The 24,898-nt window shown below is 54.8% G+C and overlaps 2 protein-coding genes across 2 annotated transcripts in view; both read left to right on the top strand.

Annotated features, from left to right (window-relative positions):
* The first annotated feature begins 859 nt into the window (after positions 1-859).
* On the top strand, positions 860-9,375 carry EEF1G (eukaryotic translation elongation factor 1 gamma). The gene is made up of 10 exons (XM_011368628.2): positions 860-1,016; positions 2,099-2,257; positions 2,905-2,968; positions 3,100-3,242; positions 3,645-3,788; positions 4,936-5,065; positions 5,448-5,652; positions 8,531-8,703; positions 8,788-8,912; positions 9,146-9,375. Exons 1-10 carry the CDS (start codon positions 1,005-1,007, stop codon positions 9,302-9,304), a joined length of 1,314 nt encoding a protein of 437 aa, XP_011366930.1. The 5' UTR covers positions 860-1,004; the 3' UTR covers positions 9,305-9,375.
* A 9,417-nt stretch (positions 9,376-18,792) lies between these two features.
* Positions 18,793-24,898, top strand: part of AHNAK (AHNAK nucleoprotein) — a 27,682-nt gene continuing 21,576 nt past the window's right edge. Inside the window, exon 1 of the mRNA XM_011368959.2 lies at positions 18,793-18,978. The gene's annotated coding sequence lies outside the window, so the exon portion shown is untranslated. The remainder of the gene's footprint in view (positions 18,979-24,898) is intronic.

Raw genomic sequence — 24,898 nt, 5'->3', positions numbered from 1 at the left:
GGAGCGCCTTGGACCGTGTGTGTCTGGCACCTGGAGCCCACTCAGGAGAGTTCTGGAGTGCCTGAGTGCTGCGTGGGGGTATCGAACGGTACCTGTGAGAAGAACCAAGTTTGCCTCCATGTTTACCTCGCTGCCCATATTTGGGAATGGTGGTGGCCTGAAATTTGGGTTCAGGGTTCTTCGTCCATTCTCCCACTTAATTCATCCTGCTCTAAAATTGGGTAAAAGATTTTCAGACCTGAATATGGGTAAATGGCAAGCCATCAATTTGTCTTAAATTGTGAGCTCCTCGAGGGTGACAGGAGGTGGAAGGGACATGGCTATGTCCTTTAGCCCCTACCCTGTGCAGGCTCGCAGACTAGTGCTGTTCTGGCACTCGCGGCATCCCAGAGCTGCAAAGTGGTCGAATGGGAGAAAACTTCAGTTTAACAGAGGGTTTCACACTTGGGCTCCAATTAGACATTCGTGTTCTCTAGAAAACCAGAGCAGGTCAAAAGGGATTTGGCACCCTGCCTCCTGCACGCAGTTGTGTCACAATCACATTAGGAGCTTGGCAGGAACTCGTACGAAGTTTCTCCTCTCGGCCTCACTCATGTCGCTGGCCGGAGGGGGATGCCAGCGGTACCCGGGGCGGCGCAGGGATGACAGCTGTGCCACGTAGCAGCCAAGGGGCCGTAGTCCAGCTAGTTCTCACAGTTTCCCCTCCAATCGCGCTTTCTCTCTACGTTGGGACTCCCATTGGCCATACCTGAGGGGGCAGGCCATTTAAATGCCCCACTGCGCAGACGCGAGCATTATTTTCCGCTCAGGCCAACAAGCCCCACCCCTTTGTTCCAATTCATCCGCCGCGGTATACCCAACTGTCGTGCGTATGCCTTCTATGCCGTCCTCGCTTTCCGGCTGCTGTTTCTCCACGGCTCTCCCCTTCCCCCCTCCCTTCTCACCCCGACGGGTTACTTTGCGGCAGCACTGAGAGCCCCACCCCCTTTCTCTGCGGAATCACCATGGCGGCAGGGGTAAGTTTGCCGGCTCTGGCCCTCCAGGTCACCCTATCCGATGCCATCCTCTACCCGAGTGGGACTAGCCGGCGTCAGAGGAGTTCTGGAGCCGAGTGGGGAACTGATTCGGGCTCTAGAGACCTTACTGTGGGAGCACAGGGCTTCCAGGCCCCGGAGGGGAACTGAGGCTGAGGCCAGAGAGGTGGAAGGGTCTGGGTTAGAGAAAAGACATGCCGTGCCGTATCCTGGCCGTCTGGGGCCTGAGAAAGGGGTTTGGGTTCATTGCCACCTTGGGACGCGGGATCCGGGCAGGTTGATGGAGCTTTTGCGACCGTTTTGTGGGGCAACAGTAGGGACGGGGTGAAAAGGAGGGCTTTTGTAGGCAGGTACGGCTGGCCACGGTTAAGGGTCTATCAAGGAGGTTTGGGAGGAGACTTTTCTGGACAGTGGAGTCAGACCAGTTGGGTCCCGCTGGCCGGGTTAATAGGAGGAGAGACGGCAACATCAGAGAACTCACTGCGGGACAGGACCGGAGGGATGGTGCGTGTGACGAGGAAAGCAAGGTTTTTTTAGGGAGACCGGGTTGATTTAGGAAGAGAAGATGCTATTCGGCATCTCCGTGGCTGTTCGGAGGGGGACTTGGAAATGTTTTGGTCGCTGTGTGTGTGCTAGAGACGGGTGATACTTTTGAAGCGTGAGCGGCTCAGCAGTGGAGTAGACAGATACTCGGTAACCATCAATGAATGAAACAAGGGCTCTGGGAAGGGAGGGGTGTATGTTTGTGGGCAGATGAGAGTATGAGGGAGCTGGAAGTTCTGGATTTCCTGGAGATACAGTTGAGGGGAAGAGAATGCTTCTCCAGGTGTCCTTAGGGAAGGTCAAAGCTGTCAACCTTTATTTAGCAGTTGGTGTGAGTTCTGTCCTCGGTATTTCGGAGGACTCTGATTACACTTGACAGATACTGAAGAACTTGGTTGACCAGCAGGAGTAAAAAGTTGAACAGATTGAGATTATTCAGGGAAATCATCCCGGGAGGTGACATTTAGGACTGAGACCCTTCTACTCACTAATATTTTTTTTTTTTTCTCTTTCTCGCACAGACCCTGTACACATACCCTGAAAACTGGAGGGCCTTCAAGGCCCTCATTGCCGCTCAGTACAGCGGGGCTCAGGTCCGCGTGCTCTCCGCACCACCCCACTTCCACTTTGGCCAAACCAACCGCACCCCTGAATTTCTCCGTAAATTTCCTGCCGGCAAGGTGAGTAGGGGGAAGCGGAAGCGGGGTCTTTGGTCTTGAGAACCCAAGTGGCCGTAAGATTCTATCACTTTGAAGATGACCTTCATCTTTAAAAGGGAGCTTTCCTTTTTTTCCCCACATTTTACTGATGATTAAAGTTTTTATTTTGAGCTAAATGCAGATTCCCACATTAATAAAGAAGTATTCAGTGACATTTTATAAAATTTACAGGCTTGCTTTGTGGGAGAGAATGTTTTGACTGTTTCCAGTGCAAATCATGTCTATCTGCTATGAGCAGGGTTCTTGCCCCAAGGGGTTTACAGAGATGGAGAAATAACCATCCTAAGAGTAAAAGAGATCAAGTGCAGTGTGGGGACCACCATAATATTCTAATATTATAGATGGAGGTATAAGACTTGGCTTCTGATCTTTTGCTTGTTTGAGGGCTTTTATCTAACTATCTCATAATATTGAAGTGTGAGTTCAGATTGTAAGGGATATTGAGTTATTCAAACATTTTTGGTTCCAGAGTTTCAGATCATATCAAGAGTTTGGTTAGCAAGGGTTATAGCCTTATGTAAGAACTTATCCAAAACATTTCAGTTCCTAGGATTGACTAGTGAGAAATTACTGTTATTTCATTTATCTTTTGACTGCTTTGTCCCTAGGTTCCAGCATTTGAGGGGGACGATGGATTCTGTGTGTTTGAGAGCAATGCCATTGCCTACTACGGTAATTCGCAGTGGAGGTGGGAGTAGCAGAGGGTGAGGGTGAGCTTGCATGGGCAGGGAGAGGACTCTGCAGGTATTAGATTGGCATTGGCATGACCCCAAGGTTATGACCTTTGTGTTCTGCCTCTGCAGTGAGCAATGAGGAGCTTCGGGGAAGTACTCCAGAGGCAGCAGCCCAGGTGGTACAGTGGGTGAGCTTCGCTGATAGCGACATAGTGCCGCCAGCCAGTACCTGGGTGTTCCCCACCTTGGGCATCATGCACCACAACAAGCAGGTAAGCCTAGGAACTTGGGGAGGGGCTGGGTCGTCGGCTCCAGAGTTGTCAGACCCAGTGGAGGTGGTGTCTGTCAAGAGTGGGCAGAGGGAAGATCTCTGCTGTAGGGAGGTTACACCAGACGATAGTGGAGCAGTTAGACCAGATGACCTCTAAGGGCCCTTCTAAAATCCAAAGGTACGTGATGAGCTGTGCTGTGGAGCGTGAAGCCAGGCTGCTCGATGAGGAAACAACATCGAGAGCTTCATTTGCGATGCATTTAGAATAATCCTAGACTCCGACTCCATCGGAGAGGGTGGGGGTGAGCCAAGACTTGAAGTGGCCACCTTAGTTCCATTATTGGGGAGAGGGAAAGGGATTGGTTGGTAATCACTGATAAGTTCGATTGTTTCAAATCAACAGGCCACAGAGAATGCAAAGGAGGAAGTGAGGCGAATTCTGGGGCTGCTGGATGCTCACTTGAAGACAAGGACTTTCCTGGTTGGTGAACGGGTGACGCTGGCTGACATCACAGTTGTCTGCACCCTGTTGTGGCTCTATAAACAGGTAAGTTTATAAAGAATCGGGTTGGCAGAGGGTAGGTGGGTTAGAACCGAAGTGACAGGTCTTCCAGGTTACTCTGTCCTGCTGCAAGGACTTGGATACGAGGGATTCTGAGGTGACAGCTAGTCTCTAGGAATCTCCAGATTGAGGACCATGACTGCCTTTCTTCTGAGGAGTTTAGTAATGTTCTGTTATCCTTAGTTTTCTATTCGGCAGCTCAGAGGTTTTTTTTTTCCTCCTCCTGTAAATTATAAAACCAGGGTACTAATAATCACTTTTCGGGGTATTGGGTCAAAGAAGATGACATATTTCGGATTCCTGAACAGCAGCCCTTGGCCTGATGCCGGTCCAGGGTGGTAATGTGACGATGGTGGGGGACAGCACCTGCTTTGTGCCGGTCCCCGTGCCAAGGGCCTGACAGGGATCATCGTAGTGCATCTTTCCTGGGGGATGGGTGAGCAGAAATGTCACCTGCCCAAGGGCAGCCAGTAAGTGGTGGAGGAGAATCTGAAGCTGAGTGCTGCAGAACCGGCACCACAGAACTGACTGCTGTGTTCTGTCTCCATGAGACGAGGATGTTTCCTCTGATCTTGGCAAACCAGAAAATGGTAGAGTTTGTCATGAAGCTTCATAAAGCTCTTTAATTTAAAGGACTGTCCGTTAATCTAAATAAACTTTGTGCTGTTGAATATTCTATACTTCTTGAACTTCTGTGATAATGCATACACCTATGTCATGTAGTTAATATAGATTGTTTTTTATTTAACAGTGAGTAATTGATAGCTCTCGCTTCCAACCTTTTTTTTTTTTTTTAATCTACACGTGAAATTTAAGATTGGAAACTGTAGGTGTGAAGTGGCTTTGTAAAAGGATTCAGGCACCGTATAAATATTATTCTAAGTAGAGTCATAGTAAATGGAGGATGGGACCAAGCATTTATTAAATTGGGCTGAATTGCAAAAAAAGGGATTAGGAAGGTAAATGGGAAGGAGCCCACTGTGGAAGACGCTACTCTTAGCCACTGTCTGAGGGGGTGAGAAGGAGGAGCAGCTTCGGGATAGAATGAAACAAGGGTGTCTCGGTTTCTGGCTTGAAACCCTTCCAGACCTTTCCTTCCACTGACTTTGTTTCCGCCCTTCCATCCTGGCAGGTCCTGGAGCCTTCTTTCCGCCAGGCCTTCCCCAATACCAACCGCTGGTTCCTCACCTGCATTAACCAGCCCCAGTTCCGGGCTGTCCTGGGGGAGGTGAAGCTCTGTGAGAAGATGGCCCAGTTTGATGGTGAGTCCGAGGTGTTAGGGGTGTATGAGGCCCGGGCCTGGGGCCGCTTCGCTCAGTCTCAGCCCCTGGATTTCCTGTTTGACTTTTGGGTTATGTGGGCCCGAGAAGTGTAGGGTGTCACATGTGGCTACTAACATTTTGTGAACCTTGTTCTATGCACACACTCTCACTTGTTTTAACGTAGAGAGTTACGACACACACGTGTTTGTTGCTGAGGCTTGTGTTCTTACTCAAGGACGCTCAGCGAGCTGGTGGCAGTGGGGAGCCCAGGTCCTGAAGCTGTCCCACCGGGCAGTTTTCCTCCGTTCCTTGCCCACTGCCTGGTTTTGGAGGGACGTGGAAGGAGGCAGGACACTGACTTTTCTCCCTTCCCCTGTGCTAGCTAAAAAGTTTGCAGAAAGCCAGCCTAGAAAGGACACCCCACGAAAGGAGAAGGGTTCTCGGGAGGAGAAGCAGAAACCCCAGCCTGAGCGGAAAGAGGAGAAAAAGGCGGCCGCCCCTGCTCCCGAGGAGGAGCTGGACGAGTGTGAGCAGGCGCTGGCTGCTGAGCCGAAGGCCAAGGACCCCTTCGCTCACCTGCCCAAGAGGTAAGGATGTGGGAGGGTAGGGGGCACGGGACCCAAGAAGGCCTCACAGCTAGGGCCCAGAATTTTAGATCATCCATACAAAATTAAAGGTATGTTTTAGTTGCAATTAAGGCAGCTCCTTGAATTTGTCAAAAGTTGGAGTTTTGAAAGTAGAATGCAAGTTCCATCCAGATGCATCCAGTATCGGAAGAGATTGCAACTCCTAGCAAAAAAAAGGAGAGAAAGCAGATAGGCACAGACTTCATTCAGTGTGGGGGAACACTGGTTTTTAGCGTCCTCGTTAAAGTTTGGGATTCGTCAATACCATGGGAAGAGGCGCGGTGTGGACAGCCTTGCCGCTGCTGTGTGGGCTGGCTTTGCTGAGTCAGGACATTGCGGCTGCATCATTTGATTTGGTGAATCAAATGATCAGAATTGCTCACTAAGAGAAAGGTTGATGACTGTAGGGACATAATGCCTGTCTGGTTCATTGTTTCCCAAACCGGAAGGAAAAAATCGATGGGGTGGTTGTCTGTATCCTCTGCAATAAATGTAAGGGTTCTTGGAAGAAAGAATAGAGTCAAAGGGAGATGTTCGGTGCAGAAAAGTGGGACGCCCAGTCCTTTCCCAGTTCTCCATGTTATATAGTTGCCCAGAGCAGCAACCCCGTAGTTACACCAAGCGTTTATTAAGGGAGCTTCCATACCGGGCAAGTCTTGGTGTCCTCTGCATCACGCGGCAGGTGGTAAGTTGTTATATAGGACGGGGCAGGATGGATAGGGGTGCAGGGCAGACCTGCCTCAGATAAGGGGAAAATGCTTTACATGCCTGCCTGGGGCAGGAACCAGCACAGACCAGCACTCCGTGGGACAGAAGGGACATGAGGGCAGGCCCATCAGATGGCCTGAGGGGCACAGGGGAAACGGTCTCCTCAGGCTGGTGTCTGGCCGGATTTAGCTCAAGGGTCCAGCAGCGGCTGCGTGGTTAAACAATCTCTCCTCCATACTCTACCATCAAATCTTTGTTCAGTCACTGCCCCGAAGTCGGTTTACTAGAATTTCAAGCAATGTGACAAATGTCTTTTCCGTGGTCACTTTATACTTGGTCCCTTTTTCTCTCCTTTTCTCACCCGCTCTTCCATTCTTTCACTAGTTAGTCCATTCGGGTTCCACAGGGTTTGCCGTCCCCCGTTTTGTTAGTTTCGGGGTGGGATAAACCTGGATGAAGGAACATGCACTCATAGGCGTAATAGCCGTGCTTAGGGCTGTAAATGCAAATGCACTGATGGAGGCTTATCGCTGCTTCTGCATTTGGGGCACTACTTGGAGAGTGGCTGAGAGCTCTTAGTCCCAGGCACTTCCTTGAGGCCAAGAAGGCTCCGGACACAGCTGCTCTTGAAAGGTGTGTGTGCTTTTGAACCGAAGTGATTTACCCTAAACCGAGTACAGGGGCAGGTCTAAGGGGAGAAAGGGTTTGGTGTGTGTAGGCGAGCTGTGATGCCGAACCCCAATGACGTATGCTGTTGTAACGGACGCCTCGTTACTAGAGATTGTCATGTATCTTAGGTCTGTACTCTGGGCAGAAAGTAAATCAGGAAGTAAACTTGAAATCTTTAATAAACTTTGCATTTCTTAGAGCCTTTTAAGAATGTTTATTAATGTTTATTGTCGCAATGCCATGGTGCTCTCCTGGCCTGCCAGGGTGATTTCCCACAGGATTTTTCATGTCGTAAAGGTAATTAATACCTTCGAAGACTGAGACTGTCAATTTGTGCAGAGTTAATTCTAGACCTTTTAAGGGTTTCCAGCTAAGTTGTTTAAGGACTCGTTAGAGCCCGTGTTCACTTTAGGGGTCAGAAATGGAATTATGGTCACCAATAACAACACTATCAGGAAGGTGTGAAGAAACAAATCCCCACTTGATGGGTGGTTGAGGTTTTTAAGCTTCTCAGAGGGGGTCTCTGAGAATGCATTCTGGAAGGGACCCCAGACCTAGGGTTAAAGGACAGATTCTCTGCTATAATGTAGCTCTGGGCAAGTCACACCACTTACCCTCTGTAAAGAGAGAAGGTGACTCTAACTCTGGGGTTCCTTGTAAGGATTTTGAGTGAAATAGGTGGCACTTGTGGCAGTTTTAATACTAATGAACAATGAACCAATGTAATAAGGGGATTTAATAGGTTTATAAGACATTCATGCCATGCAATAGAAAGTTATTGAGCCATTAAAGCATTTGCCAGAAATTCTCAATAGTATATCACAGTATTAAATGACCAAATTGTGTAAGGCATAAAACTATTTGTATCGTCTTTGAAAAATCACCAGTGGGAAATATGTAAAGATACTATCTTGTTTGCGGCATTTTGAGTGATTATCTTCAGGCGGCACATGTTTTTGTAAAGAAAGAAAAAAATAGACCCCCCCACGAGGGAGCGGGGGGGACACCTCCTCCATCAGTACTGGCATTCTGGGCTCTGTGCCAGACTGCTTCCCAGATGACAACCTGAAGGATTTTCAGAGACTGAACTTGTTTCTGGGCGGAGTGACTAAAGGACATGGGTGTAAGGTTCGGGGTGGAGGCCCTTTGAAAGCGTTCACTGCTTACATTGCTGTCGTATTACAGTGTGCGTAGCCCCAAGAGGCCTGTGTGATGGGGGAAGAGACATGAGTCAGTAACTGCGTGTGACTCATGGAAAAGGCCCTGGGAGGAGCTAGGCAGGGAAAAAGGAATCCTCACTCTGTGTCCACCAGGGGGCAGCAGTTTGCCATGCCTTCCCTGGGGCAGGTCTCCCTCAGGTCCCCCTTGGGTCCCAGCCTCTGCGCACGGAAGAGTGCCTTCGGCTTCTCTTTATCTGGCAGCCTTCTCCACGCTGACCTCCTTGCCTCGTTCCTTCACTCAGTGCCTTTGTGTTGGACGAGTTTAAGCGCAAGTACTCCAATGAGGACACACTCTCCGTGGCGCTGCCGTACTTCTGGGAGCACTTTGACAAGGATGGCTGGTCCCTGTGGTACTCTGAGTATCGTTTCCCCGAAGAGCTCACCCAGACCTTCATGAGTTGCAACCTCATCACTGGTGAGAAGAGGGCGGGTCTGGGAAGGGAAGGGCGGACGAAGTAACATGATCTCAAAGGCTGAATGTTCCCCCTCGCCCCTTCAGGAATGTTCCAGCGATTGGACAAGCTGAGGAAGAATGCCTTTGCCAGTGTCATCCTCTTTGGAACCAACAACAGCAGCTCCATTTCTGGAGTCTGGGTCTTCCGAGGCCAGGAGCTTGCCTTTCCGGTGAGGAAGGTTCAGGGAGGAGCCTTCTCTTTAGGGCGAGGCAAGGGGCCGGGCAGCTCACCTTGACCCTGGGGCATTGGGCATTCAGGGGAGTTCAAGGAATGTGTACAGGAAGGAGCTGTCTTGTTCACGGGAGTCCTGAGATTTGATGACGTGTGTCTGAGCTGGAAGTAACAGGTGTGAGACAGTGTCTGATAACCTGACCACATGCTTTTTACCCGGCTTTTCCTCAGCTGAGTCCAGATTGGCAGGTAGACTACGAGTCGTATACGTGGCGGAAGCTGGATCCTGGCAGCGAGGAGACCCAGACGCTGGTTCGAGAGTACTTTTGCTGGGAGGGGGCCTTCCAGCACGTGGGCAGAGCCTTCAATCAGGGCAAGATCTTCAAGTGAACAGCTCTGGCCATTGCTGCTGCACCCGCCCTTCAGGGAGATGGGGGTCATTAAAGGAAACTGAACATCGAGCCCTTTTTGTCCCGCCTCCTTTGTGAGCGATGGCCTCCTCGGAGGGGCCTGGGTGTGTGGAAGCACGGGGTGCTTTCTGTGCCTGCGGGAGAGCGAGCTTCGGAGGAGCAGAGCGAGGCCTGACCTCAGTTTCGATTCAATTGCCCTGCCTCGTCCTGTGATCACCGTCTTCTAGCCGGGAAAGATCGGACATACAGTGTGTGGTGACGTGGGGCTTTGTGGCCACCTAGTTCTTAGGGACCGGACAGACTCCAGACCTCCCCAGGGAGGAGGGGATACCTGCCGGTGCTGGGAGCATGCCGCGTGCAGAGGGACTTCGTATTTCCCACAGCCGCCCTGCGAGGTAGGCGGTGGCTGTCCGAGGGTCACCCGGCAGAGGCTTCTCTGAGCACTGACCCCGTTGGTCCTAACCGGGCTGCAGGTCATCTCTGGGGCATCCCTACTTTCCAACAAAGAAGTGGAGTTCAGAGATCACGTGCCTGTGATCACACATCTTAAGTGGTAGAGGCAAGATTTTAAACCCGGTGGCTATCGGTGAAGCCCGTACTCTAAACATACCCCGTCGTGTCCTAGAACATAGAGTGGTCATAGCTGTCACCTAATAGCGCCGCTCAGACCAGTGGTTACAATTTTTTTCTCCTTCGTGCTTAATTTTATTCTATTCAAAGATTCTTGCCCTTACTCCGTCTTCTGAGGAGTGTTGAGGATTTCCCTGTCAATTTAATAGCTCTGGTGGAATTGGAAATACTCTGATTCTTTTTTTACAATGCATGCAGAACAGTCATGACTACCTTAGCTGTTCAGGTCATGGTTTTATGTGTTTTTTTTTTCCCCCATCCGTGTAGTTAAGCTCAGAGAGGGGAGCTCCTGGCTTGGGAGGGGAAGAAGGTGATCTTTCTAGGCACAGAGGGGGCCTGGTGGTTTGGAGGGGTGGAGCTGTAATGTAGCTGGGTGCCTTGGCTGCATGTGGGGTTATGTGCACAAACGGGCAGAAGACAGTTGTGGTTTGGAGCCCACCTGGGTGAGGATAGGTCGGTACTTGCTCAGAGTTCGCTTCCTGGCAGCGCGTCTGGTGTTGGATCCGAATTTGCTACCTGTCTGGCATCTGCGCCTTCTGGGCTCCTCTTGGACAGGATCTGAAAGTGCCAGGTGCTGCTGGGCTGTGCCCTGAGCTGGCTGCTGGGGCCTCATGGAACCTGTCAGACTCCTCTCCCGAATCCGTTCCCACCACACCCCTGTACCTTCCGCTTGTGTAACCTCCACTACCTTCCCGATATCCTTAATCTCAGTAGCAGAAGGTTTAGGCAGGAGAGACCAAGTTGTGCAAGTAAGTTTGAGGGGGCAGGCCTGACAGGCCAGGAGTGGGGCCCAACTGTGACAAAGGGGGTGGTCTGGCTGGGCAGGCTGCAGCTAGGGCAGCAGCAGGCCTGGCAGCCCATGTGGACTGGCCAGCTCTGGCCTGGGGGGCTAGGAACCCCGTCTCCTACCCTCCTCCCTCTGAGGCTGCAGGAAGAGTGACTCATCCACACCTCCTGCCTCCTGTGCCTCTAGCTCTGGCGGTTTGCTGCAGAGGAGGACGGCCAGGTTGGTTGAGGCCAGGCCTGCTTTCAGGGGAGGGCGCGTACCCACAAGCCGGAGTTGGGCTAGGAGGCCCGAGGGGAAGGGGATTGTGGCCTCAGGAAGGCTCGCAGTTGGCCTTCAAAGCGGGGCGGGATGGGAGGGCCGCCTCCCTACAGAGATGGGCGAGAAAGAGGGTAGCGGGAGTTTGTAGCGGCAGATGTGGGGCGGAAAGGAAAAGAGGGGAAGTACATCTGGAGCTGGTTGGGTCCCCTCCCTACCCTGGGGAGGCCTGAGTCACAGCACCTCCTTGGACTCTGGACTCGCCCCCTCCCGGATCCCGGGGCGCCCCACGCAGCTGGGTCTTAAACCCGCTCCTCCAGCGCTGGCTGGGGGCTCTCCGGCCCCGCCCGGTTCTCTGGGGCAGCCAGTGAGATCCTGCGCCCGGACACGTCTCTGGTTGCTGGGCCGCTTTCCCGACGTGCCCGCGAAGCTCTTGCCACCCGCGCGCCACCCAGAGCTGGCGTCTCGGCGCCCGTGGCGCAGCGCATGCCGTTAGGGGCAAGGGTCGCCGGGCGGAGAGGGAAGGGGTGGCGTGGGGCTGGAAATGGGGCGTGGTCTTGGAGAACTGGGTAGGATGAAGGGAGGAGGCTGTTTTATCCACTTTCGGGGCAAAACTTCAGCCTCCAGAAAGGGAGGTTGGGGAACTGGAGAGGGGCGGGGCTCAGAGGAGCTTTTGAGTGAAGATAAAAGCTTTACAGAGTCTGCAGTGTGAAGGGGAAGGGCTGAGATCTGGTTTAGCTTGTAGATAAACCAGTAGATACTGGTTATAAGCAGCTATTTATCTTAGCTTTGTTGGTGCTTCTGCTTAAGTCACTTATTAAAAAGTCACAAGCCTTTAAAAGTCTTCCAAGAAAGACCTAGATTGCCTTTTTTTTTTTTTTTCATGCCCTGCTTTGAGCTGGAGCTGGACAGCTGCTGCTCTCACTGGGTCAGACCCATCCCACCAGCTGCCTACATGCCCCAAATGTGCCACTTCCCCTTTCGAAAGGTGGGGGAAGGGCCTAGAATGTTGAAGGGAGAGGAATAAAGAGCCTGGGAGGCTCCACCCAGTCATTTCTGAAATTAATACTGTGGTTTTCATGGCAACCGGCACTCTTTGTCCTCAGAGCCCAGAACTGTCCCTCCACACATCAAATGGGTTTTGCTGGGTGGCAGTGGCTCACCCCACCAGTGGTACCTACAGGGCACTGTAACTGCCCCGACCTGATTCGGTTCTGTATGTTTGAATGCAATTCCGGGGTGCCCCTCCCTCTTCCCTATTCTTCCTGTAATGCCGTGGAGTTAAATATTGGCGCTTCCAAAAGGTTAGAGAAACTGTGCCACCTGCTCTTGTCTGTTGGCTCTAATCAGGCTGGCATGGCTCCCGGAGGAGGCCGTCGCTGTACTCCGTGGAATTACTGGGGTGTCCCAGTGCCTCGGCACCCAAGGGACGGGTGGAGTGAGGAATAAAGGCAGTTGCTGGAGAGCAGACTATTTCCCTGAATCTCTCATAGGGGAGAATTCCTTGGGCAGGTGGGACTGGTTCAGTGGCAAAGATGTCTTTGATGACCTTAGACGGTCCTGGGTTCTCTGCATTCCTGTCACCTTCTCCCCTCTTGCAGCCCCACCCACCTTTGTTTTCCTGACTTTCTGGGGATTCTGAAGGGATCCCGCTGCTGACTTTGCCTCGTTTACGCTATGGGCAGGCTGGAGCAGGGGCTGGAGCAGGGGCTGGAGCAGGGGCTGGAGCAGGGGGCCGGCTGGTCAGTCAGAGTTTGGGGCTATTTCTGGTTGGATCTCCCAGGAATGTGCCTCTCTCTATGTCCAGCTGCCCCCTCCTCTCTGCAGCAGGAGCAGCTGTCATGTGAGGGCCTCTCCCGCTGGCTCAGCCCTTTTGCAATCCTCTGGCTGGCTCTGCCAGGATGGGGGTGGATAGTGAGGATGGGAAGAGCCAAGGGGTAAACGAGGGGACATGGCAGGGCAGGGGGAGCTGGTGGAGGTGGGGAGGGCAACGGAGTTGAGAGCCGAGGGCACAGGGGTCTCCAGGGCCAGGTAGGAGGTGGGAAAGAGAGCAGAGCAGGGAGGTGGCGGGATGAGCTCAGGGCGCCGGTCAAAGGGCGTGCGGGCTGCAGTGGGGTTGGCCGCTTTCTAGAGAGCTGGTTCTAGCGGGATCCTGGCCAGTCACTCCTCAGGGAGAGCCGCATCTCCCCTGACTCACGGGAGGCCACAGAGTGCTTTCCTGCCAGTGAGCCTCTATGTGGGACCTGAGTCACCGAGTTGCCCAGGGCGTTGGCCGCCCTGTGGTGGCAGGGCCTGTGCCCTACTCCACCCACTCCCAGGGATAGGACAGGGGTTAGCAAACACACCCCTTTTATCTCACTTTCCTCTGTAGTAACTCTCCATCTCCTGGACTCAGACTCACAGAAGGCACCTCGCACAGGGATTGCAGGGGAGACCACGCCAAAGAGTCCCTTTACTTTCCCCACGGGGAAACGAGCCCACAGAGGGGAAGTGACTGATCGAGGGTGCATGCTGGCCTTTGCACACCGTTCTTGCAGCCACTCACTGAGTCACTTTTGCTCCTAAGAAGAGCAGGAGGGTGCCACTCTCAAAACCTGGGGGGTCAGCATGGTGGACAAAGAACGCTAAGCTCCGGCCTCAGGAAGAGGGCGGTGCTGAGGGCTGCCAGCAGTCCCAGTGGGGCAGCCCGACCCGGGTAAGAAGTGTAGAAGTGGAGCGAGGCCTGGGGCAGAGTCAGCCCAGGTCCAAATCCTGGGCCGGGCAGAGGGCACAGGGTGTAGCAGAGGTGGAGCTTCCAGTGACAGGAACCTCAACTATGTGGTGACTCAGGCTCTGGGCAGCCTAGGCCCTTCCTTCCTGGCTCAGCCTGACCTCCTTCAACTGGACTTGGGAAGAGTAAGCAAAGGATGGAGGGAAACCCAGGCCGGTCACCCTTTCCCCCCGGGAACTGGGGGAAAGAGGAAGTTGGAAAGGATGGGAGAAAGGCAGATTCCAAAAAAGGGGAGAGGAGGCTGGTGTTCCCTTCTCTGGGCCCCTCCCTCGCTGCTCCCCACGCCCTGCTGGGGAGGGAGCTGGCCGGGGCGTTGGCTGCTCTTCATTCCAGCTCCCTCCCTCGGCTCCTGTTTACGACTGGGTCGGCCCAATCCCCAGCTCAGTTCTGAGCTCTTCTTTTGTCTCTCTCTCCCTCCCTCCATCCTTCTCAGCCTTAATTCAGTCTGTTTTGCCACTTTTTCCCCTTAATCTCGGGTCCACATTTTCTGTGATTCCCTTGTTCCCACAGCGTCCCCACAGCCACAACTCACTGGCCTCTAGCCCATCTCGTCATCGCCTCTCGGAATCCAACTGGGCCTGGTGTGGCCACCTGCCCTGCTCGCTCTGCTCACTTCCGTTCCCCTGTGCTGGCCCTGATAGTCTTTCTCTGCCTTCTTTCCTCCCCGAGTCTGCCGTCAAAGCCCCTGTCTCGTCTCTTGTTCTCTAATCAGCTCTGACTTGGCTTCTGCTCTGCCCAAAGATTTCAATTAGGACTGAGTAATGGGGGGTTGCCAGTCTCTGGCCGTCTGGTCTGAGTGATTCAGGGACTCCTTAGTTGAAGCCTGAGCCTTAAATACAGGCTGGGATTTGAACTGAGCCGGAGGAGAATGATTTTACTCAGTTTCAGATTTTGAGTTCGGGTTAGGAGTTTGGGATTTGAGAATTGCTTAGGAAATAATGTTTCGATCCCAGAATCACTCAGTAGGTTTGCCGTTCAGCTGGGAAAGATTACAGATTAGGAAGTGGAGAAGCGCCTGATGTTTGGCAGGAATTCTAATCCCTCGGCTGGTGTATGGGGTGGATGTGGGGTCTGGGGGATTCCAGAGGGCTCAGAGAAGGGACCACAGTCATTTCTCTTTTTTTTCTTTTCTGAATTTTCTAAGAGTTTATTTGAGCCCAAACTGGTGGCAATTGCTGGGAAGCGAGATCTCAAACGCTCCCCAAGGCTGATACGCCAAAGGGCCCTCATGGCCGGAAAGTCTGCTTTCAAAGACACTGCAAACAGACTTCACTTCCTTTCTGGGATCGAAGTTTAAAAGCATGGTTAACTTTTGAGCTTTCGGCACCTTTCCTTCCCTCTGACACACTGATTTCAGAGAAGGGGACTGCGGCGAGAAGGGAGGGGAAGGGGAATCCCCTGGCAAGGGGCCTGCCCACAGAGCGCCCCTTTGTGGTTGCTATGGAAACAGGCATAATAGGAACAAAACAGAGGCACGTCTCCCAGGCAACAGGAGTCTAAGGTTCATCACACACACTATACTTACATATCAGGGAATCCCCCTGCCCCCGGGGAGCAGTCCTGTTGGGGAAGCTGGGGTATCCCAGTGATGACGAGTCCTAGAACTCACCTGGGTTTGCCAGGGAGTCTGGAGGACTGTGGTGTGGGACTTTGTCCCCGAAGGTGGGGAAGATTCAGAGTGCCAGGGGAGGGCGGAAGTCCTTCCTGATTCCTGGGTAACCTTTGCTTTGATGGAGGAGTCTGAAACCTGACAGAGGTTTTCTTTGCAATGTCGGTCTCCTTATAACTAAGAAAATTGTGTGTGTGTGTGTGTGTGTGTGTGTGTGCGCGCGCGCGCGCGCGCGTGTGTATGTACACCACTATGGAAACGACCCGACAGAAAACATGAGATCCAATTTCCCCAGAGCACAGGACCTGCAAGGAACACAGAGCAGAGGCTTAGAGGGCATCAGAGCACATTCCCTTCTGAACCGAGTGCCTCCAGTGCATCTTGTCAAGTTCTCTCTTACCTGCACCACAGGTGCCTGCCCAGTGCTGGACACGGTAAATGTTTCTGCAGCTGTGCGAGAGCCTATAAATGGGGGAATCGCTCCTTGGGGGCTGAGAGCCTGGGGAAGCTCTCAAGGGAAGTAGGGGGAGCAGGACGCTGCTGTGAAAAGAGCAGAGGCTTTGGGGCCAGTTATACCTGTAGTTCATTCATTCATTCATTCAGTCATTCAACAAAGTATTCTTGAGTGATGGCTACATGCCAGCCACTGCCCTAGGCGTGGGACATACAGCAGAACAAGCTATTCCTGCCCTCTGGAGCTTAGATGCTAGTGGGAGCTTTGAGTCCTGCTCCTAAGGGTTGTGTGACTTTAGGTACATCTCTGTCTGTCTCTGAGACCATTTCCTTCTAGAGTGAGTGAGGACTGAATGAAAGTGCCTGCTGCGGTGTCAGACACAATCACTGTTCAAGTAGCTTTTGCGGGGTGAGGGGTGGGAGGCCAAAGCAGTGGGCAGAAGAAGGGTTGGCAGAAATTTCTAAGTGTGTGTCTTCATTTACATCGTTGAAAACTGTTGAAAGTATTCCCTTCTCCTGGGCTGAGGAGGCTGACGTGGGAACCTCCAGCTCTGGTTCCAGCAGACATGATTATAATTTTTTAGGGGGTAGGGTCTTGGTTACGCCTTCTCTACCTCTTACCCTGGAATGAGGCAAGAGCCAGGACCACCTCCCAACCAGTACCCCTGAATAAAGTACCTGGGCAGTAATCACTACTCTGAAGCTACTCCAAAACCCAGCCTCTCCTGCCTTCTTCCCTGTTGACCAAGAGGGTGGCCAGAACAAACAATGGAGTAGATAATTTGGCTCTGAGCCCAAGACACTAGGCTTTGCTGTTTCACTCCTGGGGGGCCAAGGGAGCCCAAGCCGAGGTGAGGACATGACATTCACACCCTTCCCACTCCTCCTTTCCTGCTCCAGCCCCTTCCTGCAAACTCCAGTAGCCCTTTTTCTGCAGATCCCCTATGTCTTTGTAGTATATGTCACACCATAACTAACTTTCTGAAAAGCTAAGGTGTAAAGCAGCTCCCATTGTAATCTGCACTGGGAAAAGTTGCACTTTCAAGGTACCAGATACAAGTTAAAAATCCTTGGGGAAACTCACGGTAGTCACTCTGGGGAGGGCCTGGGTAGCAGAGAAGGGAGATGGTTACTTTGTATTGTTCCACCTTTCTGCCTTTCCGTGTATTCTTCATCATAGGGAGGTATTGATTTTATTTAAAGTATGTCAACAAGGGTTATTTGACTCCTGGCTTTACGGGCCAACTTTAGTTTATCTTCTTGATCCATATTTAAAATACCGAATAAACGTTATTTAAAAGGAAATGACAATTTAAAAGCCACTGGTAAAGGAAATAATTAGCTTTTGTTTTTCTTAGTTTTTAAAAGCATCGCAAAGTTGACAAGTTTAGATTTTTTTTTCTTGAAATTATGTAGGTTCTAGGAAAGGTGCACAGAACAAAATGAAGGAGGTGATTCTTTAGAAAGTCTGGTCTACAGCCGTGCTTGTGATGTGTGCTGGGACTGCCTCTGCTGTGGGTTTGTGTCACTATCTGGGTATTTGTGTGTGTGTGTGTGTGTGTGTGTGTGTGTGTGAGAGAGAGAGAGAGAGAGAGAGACAGAGAGAGAGAGAGAGAGAGAGAGAGAGAGAGAATGAGAATAGAAAATGCTGGTGCCCAACGCTGCTTTCTCTGTGTCTTTGCAGGTCTATGCCTGTCTGAAAGTCTACATATGTGTCTCCACCTTTCTGTGCCCATATATAAGTGTCTGCATGTCTCAGGCTCCTTTTGCTGTCTCTTCCCTCCCCCATCTCCTGTACCCTGTGCCGGTAACTGGACCTGGGACACAGCCCCCAGGGCTGGCAGCAGAGTTGGCTGCTGGGTATTTTTAGCCTGTAAACATGTTTGCCATTTCAGAGGACCGGGCCTCTGGTCTCAGCCCCAGCCCACGCACGGCCCTGCAGCAAGGAGGGTGTTCCTTTCAGGGCAGGGGCTTCTCAGGTCCCAGGCTGGGGGCTTCCAGCGTTTGGGAAGGAAGGAAAACTGTTTTGATGTGGGAAGTGGGCGGCCATGGAAGAGGAAGGATGGGAGATTCATGGGGGAGAAGAGAACAGGGGCGTGGAGGGGGGCGTAGCCAGAAAAACCCCGCACCCCATCATTAAGCATTTAATAAAATCTCCAGGCAGTTGGAAGTGGCTGTGGGAAATGGCTGTAAATTTGGAAACCAAGCGTCCTGCAGGTGGGGGCGGGGCGGGGCAGGGACCCGGAGAGGGGATCTGAGAAGGAATGACAGGTAGACAGACGACCTGCCCGAGCTCCAGCTTCTCTGAGGGACTCCGGAGAGGGAGGTGGGCAGCCCCGGCTGCTGCTCCAAAGGTTGCAGGCCTGACTCCCGTGTCGCTGCAGCAGCAGGAGCAGCAGGAGGTGGGGCCAGCGTTTCCAAGCCGGTTCTGTGGGGGCAGGAGCTGAGGGGTCCCCGGAAAGAGGGAGGGCAACAAATGGGCGCGCCTGCCTGGAGCTTGGGAAGCAAGGGAGGAGATGGGGCCTAGGATTTGAAGTGTAGTTTCCTGTGTCGAGAGGAAACTCGAAAGGTCCGTGTCAGGCAGGAGGTCGCGGCTGATCCACCCGAGGCCCCCAGCCGCTGTCTGAACCCCTCGGTTCTTTCCGCAAACTGTTCGGATTCGCAGTTCTAGCTGGGAACATGAGCCTCAGGGAGCTCCAACGAGGTTTTAGCTGGTGAAGCCGCACATTGCATACCTTGGGGGTAGAGCCGGGCCGGGGCCTGGACCAGGGGTAGTGGACGGGGGACGGGGGAAGGCAGTACCTCGGACGTGCGCGCCCCCTGGTCCCCGCGTCCCCTCCCCTCAGCCCCCAGCAGTACGTTCCCAGGTCCCTGCTGCGTCGCCCCTGCTCGCAGTCCCAGCCCCACGCCGGCCCCGCCCGGCCCCGCCCTCTCCCCACAGCTCGGGGCAGACCCGCCCGCCGCAGCCGGAGTTACAAGAGCCGCCTCCGCGGACGCGGGCCCGGCCACTCGGAGCAGCTCTGCCGCGGGGATTGCACCGCCCGCCCTGCCGGACCCGCCCCGACCGGGGTTCGCCGCCTGCAGCAGCCGCAGCACCGCGACCTCGGGCCCCGCGCGGGCCATGGCTGTGCCCTGGGGCTGAGCGCACAGGTAGGGGCGCCCGGCGCATCGCGGCGCGATCGGGGAACAGGACGCTGGGAACGGGTGAGGGAGGTGCGTTGCATGGCTTGGGCGAGGCGCTTTGGTGGGTGTCACTTTGAGGATTCAAACAGTTTGGAACCAGCTGGGCAGCCCCGAGCCGCGCGCGGAGGCGACGCGTCGCGCCTTGGGAGCCTAGTGTTCTGCCTCCGGAGTTGAGGCGCAAGTTGGGCAAAGTTGGAAAATCGCTCCAAAGCGTGCCTTGTTCCAGTCTGTATTTCTCTCGAGGGTTGATTGTTGGCTCCGCTGCAAGGCAGAGCGTCGCGTTCCTGGTCTGGTGGCCCCTGGTGGCCCTGTCCCACCCCCTCCTCCATGGGGCGGTGGCTCAGCGCGCTGCTCCATTGCTATTCCGTGTTTACTGGAGAAGTTTCCGAGATCGCCAGCCGCCTCGGCCCCTCAGCCCCTCAGCCCCTCAGGGCGCCCCTGCGCTGTGCGCCCCTCCACTGTCCCTCCCCGCTCCCCACACCTCAGCCCCAAACTTCGCCGCGGGAGTCTTCCCGGCCCCACCCAGTTCTGCACCACTGGGCTCTCTCTCTCTTGTTCCTGGCGGTCCCCCAGCCCCCCTCCAGCCGCCCCACCCTAGTCTTGCCCCTCTGTGTCCCCCGCTCCCGAAAACTCTCTTCTCTAGGACCGCGGAGCCTCGAAGTTTGCAGCTCGCCTCCCAGCGGGACGGGTGGGAGTGGGGGTGGGGGACATAATTAGGGAGATTCCTGCACTGGGGTGGGCGGGGAGGGGGGTGCTGCACCGCGGCCCAGCCCTCGGGACCGCCCCTTCCCCTCCGGAGGCGGTGCTCTCTCCCCCACCTCACTCCCAAACCCGCCCGGGCGGGATGGCCCCCGCCCCAGCGCCTGGATTGGCGCCAGCAGCCTGAGGAATGTGGTGGTTGGAGCCGGTGACTAATTCAAACCAGAACTCGGGGAGGAGTGGTGAGGGGCAAAGGGGAGGGGGAAGGGGCTGTGCGTGGGAGGTGGGGGCAGGAGCCGGGCTCGGCCGAGCACTCTGAGCTGAGCTCTCTGCAACCCTCCGGTCGGATGGCGCGCTCCCGGAGGGCCGGGGGACCAGGTCGCGCCGTGGAGTTGGAAAGGCAGTGTGCTTAGGGTGTGTTCGAACTGTGTTATATAAGGCTTTCCCATGCAGGGAGAGGGTGTTCGGTGTGCGAGGGCCTGGCCCTCTCCTGGCAGGGCTGGACGCCCCTCTCGGTGCCAGGGCTGGGAATGTGGGGGTGCAGCCCCTTGGCGCCCTGGCCACGAGGGACACGTGGGCTTTGAGTAGGGCTGGCTGTTTCCCTCCGTGGGAGGGGAGCCGAGTGTGCAGATCGGGAATCTCACAGCTCTAGCTGGGCCCCAGCACCAGGGGGGCGATGACTCTGGCGCCTCTGCACAGTGTGGCCACGGAGAATTGTGTGCGTTGTGTGTGCTCACACCTTTCACAGGGTGTGGCCACAGAGAGGCAGTGGGGAGGTGCCCCCAGGGAGCCTGCAGTCACTGCTGAGCTCCCTGCTCTGTGGAGGGAATTTGTGGAAAGACGGGACCAGATCTTCCTTTGGTAGTGGGGTCTCTTAGAGAATGACCCGGGGTTTATGGAGAAAAGAGACCCCGATATTTGCCTGTATGCTCGCAGCACAGCATCAGGTCCCCAATAACTAGTCCTGAAAGTTTCGTCTTTCAGAATCCAGCCTCTGATCTCAGGGATCACATGACTCTCTGTGCACAGCTTAGCACATGGTAGGGAGGGATTGGGTTGGTTTTTGTGGGATGCAGTGATGCCGTGGGGGGCTGTGCTGATATGTGAGGGCAAGGGAGTTGGAAGGGGAGAGAGGGAGAGGTTGAAGAGGCCTTGGAAGGCGTTTCACGGCCTCCACACCTTTGTTGGGTCTGTACCAGGGGAATAGGTTGGTTTTCCAGCCCTGGCTGAGCGAGGGGCTGGCCGCTCAGGGAAACCCCTGAGGCAGGGCGTGGCGCTCACTTCCTTTCTGAAGCTGATTGGGGAAGCTTCCTTCTCTTCTGCCCACTGGGATGATGGTCTGGGCCAGCACATGGTGGGTGAGTGTGAAGTGTGGGGAGTAGAGGGAGCCCCCCAGGCTTAGGGGGCACTGCCCTTCTTGCTGTGAGCTGTGGGATGAGGGGTGTGGGGGAGGTTCTGGGACCTTGAGAGCTGGGCCAGCAGAGGATGCAGGGTCTGGGAGGTTGAAGTTGGAGACTGGGGATGTCTCTAAAGCCCTGTCCTTAAGATGTTATGTTCAGGGACATTGGAGGGAACAAGGACACACGTGAATCACTCGAGGCTTAGTGCTGCCAACACGGAACCCCCCAGCAGCGATTCAGGGGTCCTGGTCTGGGCAGCTCCTTGAGGAGCCCACCCCACAGAGCTGAGGGCTTGACTAGCCAGACTTGGTTCCGGGGATGAGGCTATAGGTCTAGGGTGGGACATGAGAGGGTGAACCGCGGGAGACCTGTGGGGGAGGAGGCCAGCATCGGTCAAGGGCAGAGAATGAGCTGGGGGTCCTCAGGGTCACCTCAGCCCCAGAGAGGCCCTGCCCTGGGTGGGGGTGCCCGGGCACCACCAGGCCGGATTCTTTGGCTCGACTTGCAATTGGCTGGCTGGGCCTGGCAGGGCTCACCACCCAGAGCCTGAGGAGCTGGTTTGAGGGGTTGGAGCAAAGCTGCGGGGGCGGAAGGTTGTGTGGGGCGCTGGGGTGTGGTCACCACCTTCCTCAGAACTTGGGAACTGCCTGGGGACAGACAGAGGGGCAGACTGGGAGAGCTAGTCAGACTCCTGACAGGAACTCGCCCCCCACTCCCAGCCGCCCCCAAGTTTTTCCCTGGAGCTGGGCTGATCATGTGGAAGGGACGTGGCCACCGGAGAGGGTTTAGAATGTTTTGTTGCATTGGATGGCAGTGGTGGCGAGTGTCTAGGGCCTTCTACTCTCTCTTTGCCCCCGATGGCTTTACCCAGGCATGCAGGGAGCTGCCACTTCCCTGGGCTCGTGGCCACCTGGGTGGGCCACAGCGGGAAAGTGTTTCGGTGGAGCCTTGAAACACTCTTCTCTTCCTTTTCACTGGCCTTGGTTCCCATCAGGGAGACGGCTGGGTGGTTGTAGCTGGACGGCCTGGGTCCAGGGGTCAGTGTTTCACTGTGGCCTTGGGTCATTGTCCGCTAGCTCATAGCAGCGAGGTGTGTGTCATTAACCTGTGAAAGGGTCTCCCTCCGTCTGTGCACGGTGGTCTTGCATTGCAGTGGGTCTGGAGGTGCCACCTCTGCTTGCGTCTGGGGCTTATGGGGCAGGGGACAGCGATGGGACTCTGCCCTGGCGGTGGAGGTTTCGTGGGGGCTGCAGGGCCTGTAAGTAAGGACTGAAGTAAGTTCCTCCTTCCTGGACAGGTTCCCGGTCCTGGAGTGTGTGTGCAGGAGGGTGAGGACAAGCCCTGGGCTTGAGGCCCTGGCTGAGAGAGGGGCTGCTCAGGGGCGGTCTGGGTGGGGCATCCTGCCCTGTCCCAGGGGGCCGGAGCGGAGGTTCTAGGGGAAGGGGAAGTGCCTGGAGCTGATCTGTGTCCTGGCGGGGCTGGGGATGGCTCTTTGGCAGTTGGTCACCCTGCACTGGCGTGGCCTGACCGCTGGGCGGAGAGCTGAGCTGCAGTTGGGGCCATGGTGGAGGCGCTGGTCTGGTGGGTGGGCACCTCTCAAGCTGTAATCTGCCCCCTGCCCCCACTCCCGGGAGAGCCAGCGGTTCTTCACCCTGCTCCCCGTGGAGGGAGCCACCGACAGAGTTGATATCTTAATCCCAGAGATCCTGGGTGAAGGCCCACCCTTCCTGGCTCTGTGGCCAGGTGTGGGGACTTGTGGCTGGAGAATGTAGTGCTACCCCCAGCCGCCTGTCACAAGGAAGGGGAGAGTCCCTCTTGGTCAGGGGAGGAAGGGAGAAGCTTCCTCCCCACTGGAAGTGAGAACTGAGAACTCCTGGGCTTCAGAGCAGCTCGTGCTGGGGGAGTGGGAGGAAGCTCCAGTGGTTAGGGGAAAGGTAGGGAAAGGCTGCAGGGCGGAGCCCAGAAAGCAGCAGCTGGCTGGGGGGTGGGGGTGGGGCAGGCCTGGAAGTCGAGACAGAAAACTTCAGCTGGATGATGAGAGGTGGAGAGAGTTGGGTGATGAGGCTGGAAAAACTTCCTCCTGGTGCATCATGGGCTGGGCAAGGGAGCAAGATAGGCAGGTGCACACAGGCGGAGGGAGATAGAGACCCTGGGCACCAGGTTAACAGGTGTAGGCGCCCGTCACGATGGGCAGGGCATGGCGCTGCCCGGACAGGTGTTTATTGTGAGCAGGTGAAGGCGGTGGCTGTGGCCAGCTCTGGGCTGTGAAGAATAGGGAACAGGGTCACAGCATCTCTGTGTGCACGCGGTGTGTGCGCATCCTTGTGTGTCTTTTTCTGAATGTCTCTCTAGTGCGCGTGTCTCTCACGTCTTACAGGGTGTTCCCCCTGATAATCCCCCCCCCGGGGTGTACCTCCCAGAATCAGCTGAGTGTGAACGTTCTTGCTTCCAGCTCAGACTCTGGAGATGACTGCGCAGTTCTCCCCCAGTTAGAGCAGGGCCTGTTTTTTTTTCTTTTCCCCCCAGACAGAGGTCTGGCAGCTGCCTACGTAGAGGTCCTTTTGAAAACTTCAGCCCTGGGAGAGATTCACCTCTGGGTTTCTCCTTGCTCCTTTGGGATCGAGGGCCTGCCTGTTACGGCCGTTCGGCCGTTCCCATTTTTCTAGTGAGTGAAAATGTTCGCCTTGCCCTGCCAGCGCCTGGCTTTGGACAAGGGGTTGATTCCCTTGTCCAAATATCTTATGGGGCCAAAGAGAGTCTCTAGGCAAGCTGGGTTCTGGGCAGCTCCGGACTTCTGAACCCCGGGGACAGAAACTCCATGAGCCTCAGAACCGAAGGCCCCTCAGATCCAGGCCTCCGGGATGCCTGGGACGCTCGCTGCCCGTTCTGGGTTTGATGTCCCCAGGCTGGACCAGGATGAGGCCCATCTTCCTGTGGGCGTGTCTCTCTAGTTCTCACTCTTCCTCCCTCCAGCACAGGTTTCTCTCCTCTGCGTATCTCTCTTGTGCATCTTTCTCTGTGGTTTCTCATCCTGTGTGTATATTTATTTGTGCCTTCGTCCCCCTCCCTGGGTAAAGACCATTGGCCTGGGTGTCACAGGACCCCGGGCTTGCATTTCAACCCTGTCTCATATACCGGGGCACGTCATCTCACCTCTGGGGCCTGTGTCTGCATCTCTGAAATAAGCATTTTAATTTTTAATCGCATAGGGTTGTTTGGGAACTGAACAAGACCCCGGGCGTGGAACTTAGAGCACAGTGCCTCGCACACGGCGGGAGTGCCAGGGCTTGGGGCTTGGGGGTTTTCTGTCCACGTGGAGCTTTCTCTTCCTCTTTGATGTCTGGTGAGTGGTGATGAGCGTAGATCGCCCCTCTAGGTGTGTGTCTTTTCTTTGACTATCCCAACCCCTTGTGCTGGTTTGTAAGCGTTGGGGCTTTCCCTCTGGTGGCGGTTTCTAGCTCTGGTGGTGAGTCATTTCATTCTCCACGGCATGGGGACTGCTTCTCCCTGGCCTGCGTATATGCTGGGTCGCTTGCTCGTGTGCAGGCCACCGTGCGGGCTGGAAGTTTCGTTACTGTTAGTGTCCTCATGATGGGTGGGAGTGCTTCTCCATCCCTTGGAGTGGCATTTCTTGTGTCTGTCCGGTGCTGGACATTTGTGCAAACTTGTGCTTCTCCGGTGTGCAGCTTGTCCTCAGGTTTGGGATATGGAGGCGTTGAGGCCCGCAGCCTGTCTCTTGGAGAACATGTGTGTATCGGTTCCTGTCATCTCGACGCTGATGCTGGCCG

This window comes from Pteropus vampyrus, unplaced genomic scaffold (genome assembly GCF_000151845.1).
Source record: "Pteropus vampyrus isolate Shadow unplaced genomic scaffold, Pvam_2.0 Scaffold144, whole genome shotgun sequence".
Taxonomy (NCBI): Eukaryota; Metazoa; Chordata; class Mammalia; order Chiroptera; family Pteropodidae; genus Pteropus; species Pteropus vampyrus.
Note: the sequence above shows the minus strand (reverse complement) of the source record. Positions and strands in the feature narration are given on the sequence as shown.

Excerpts from the sequence above, each read along its gene's own strand:
- EEF1G (XM_011368628.2), top strand. Across the intron at positions 5,653-8,530 it reads TTCGCTCACCTGCCCAAGAG|TGCCTTTGTGTTGGACGAGT; the intron begins GTAAGGATGTGG and ends TCCTTCACTCAG. Across the intron at positions 8,704-8,787 it reads GAGTTGCAACCTCATCACTG|GAATGTTCCAGCGATTGGAC; the intron begins GTGAGAAGAGGG and ends TCGCCCCTTCAG.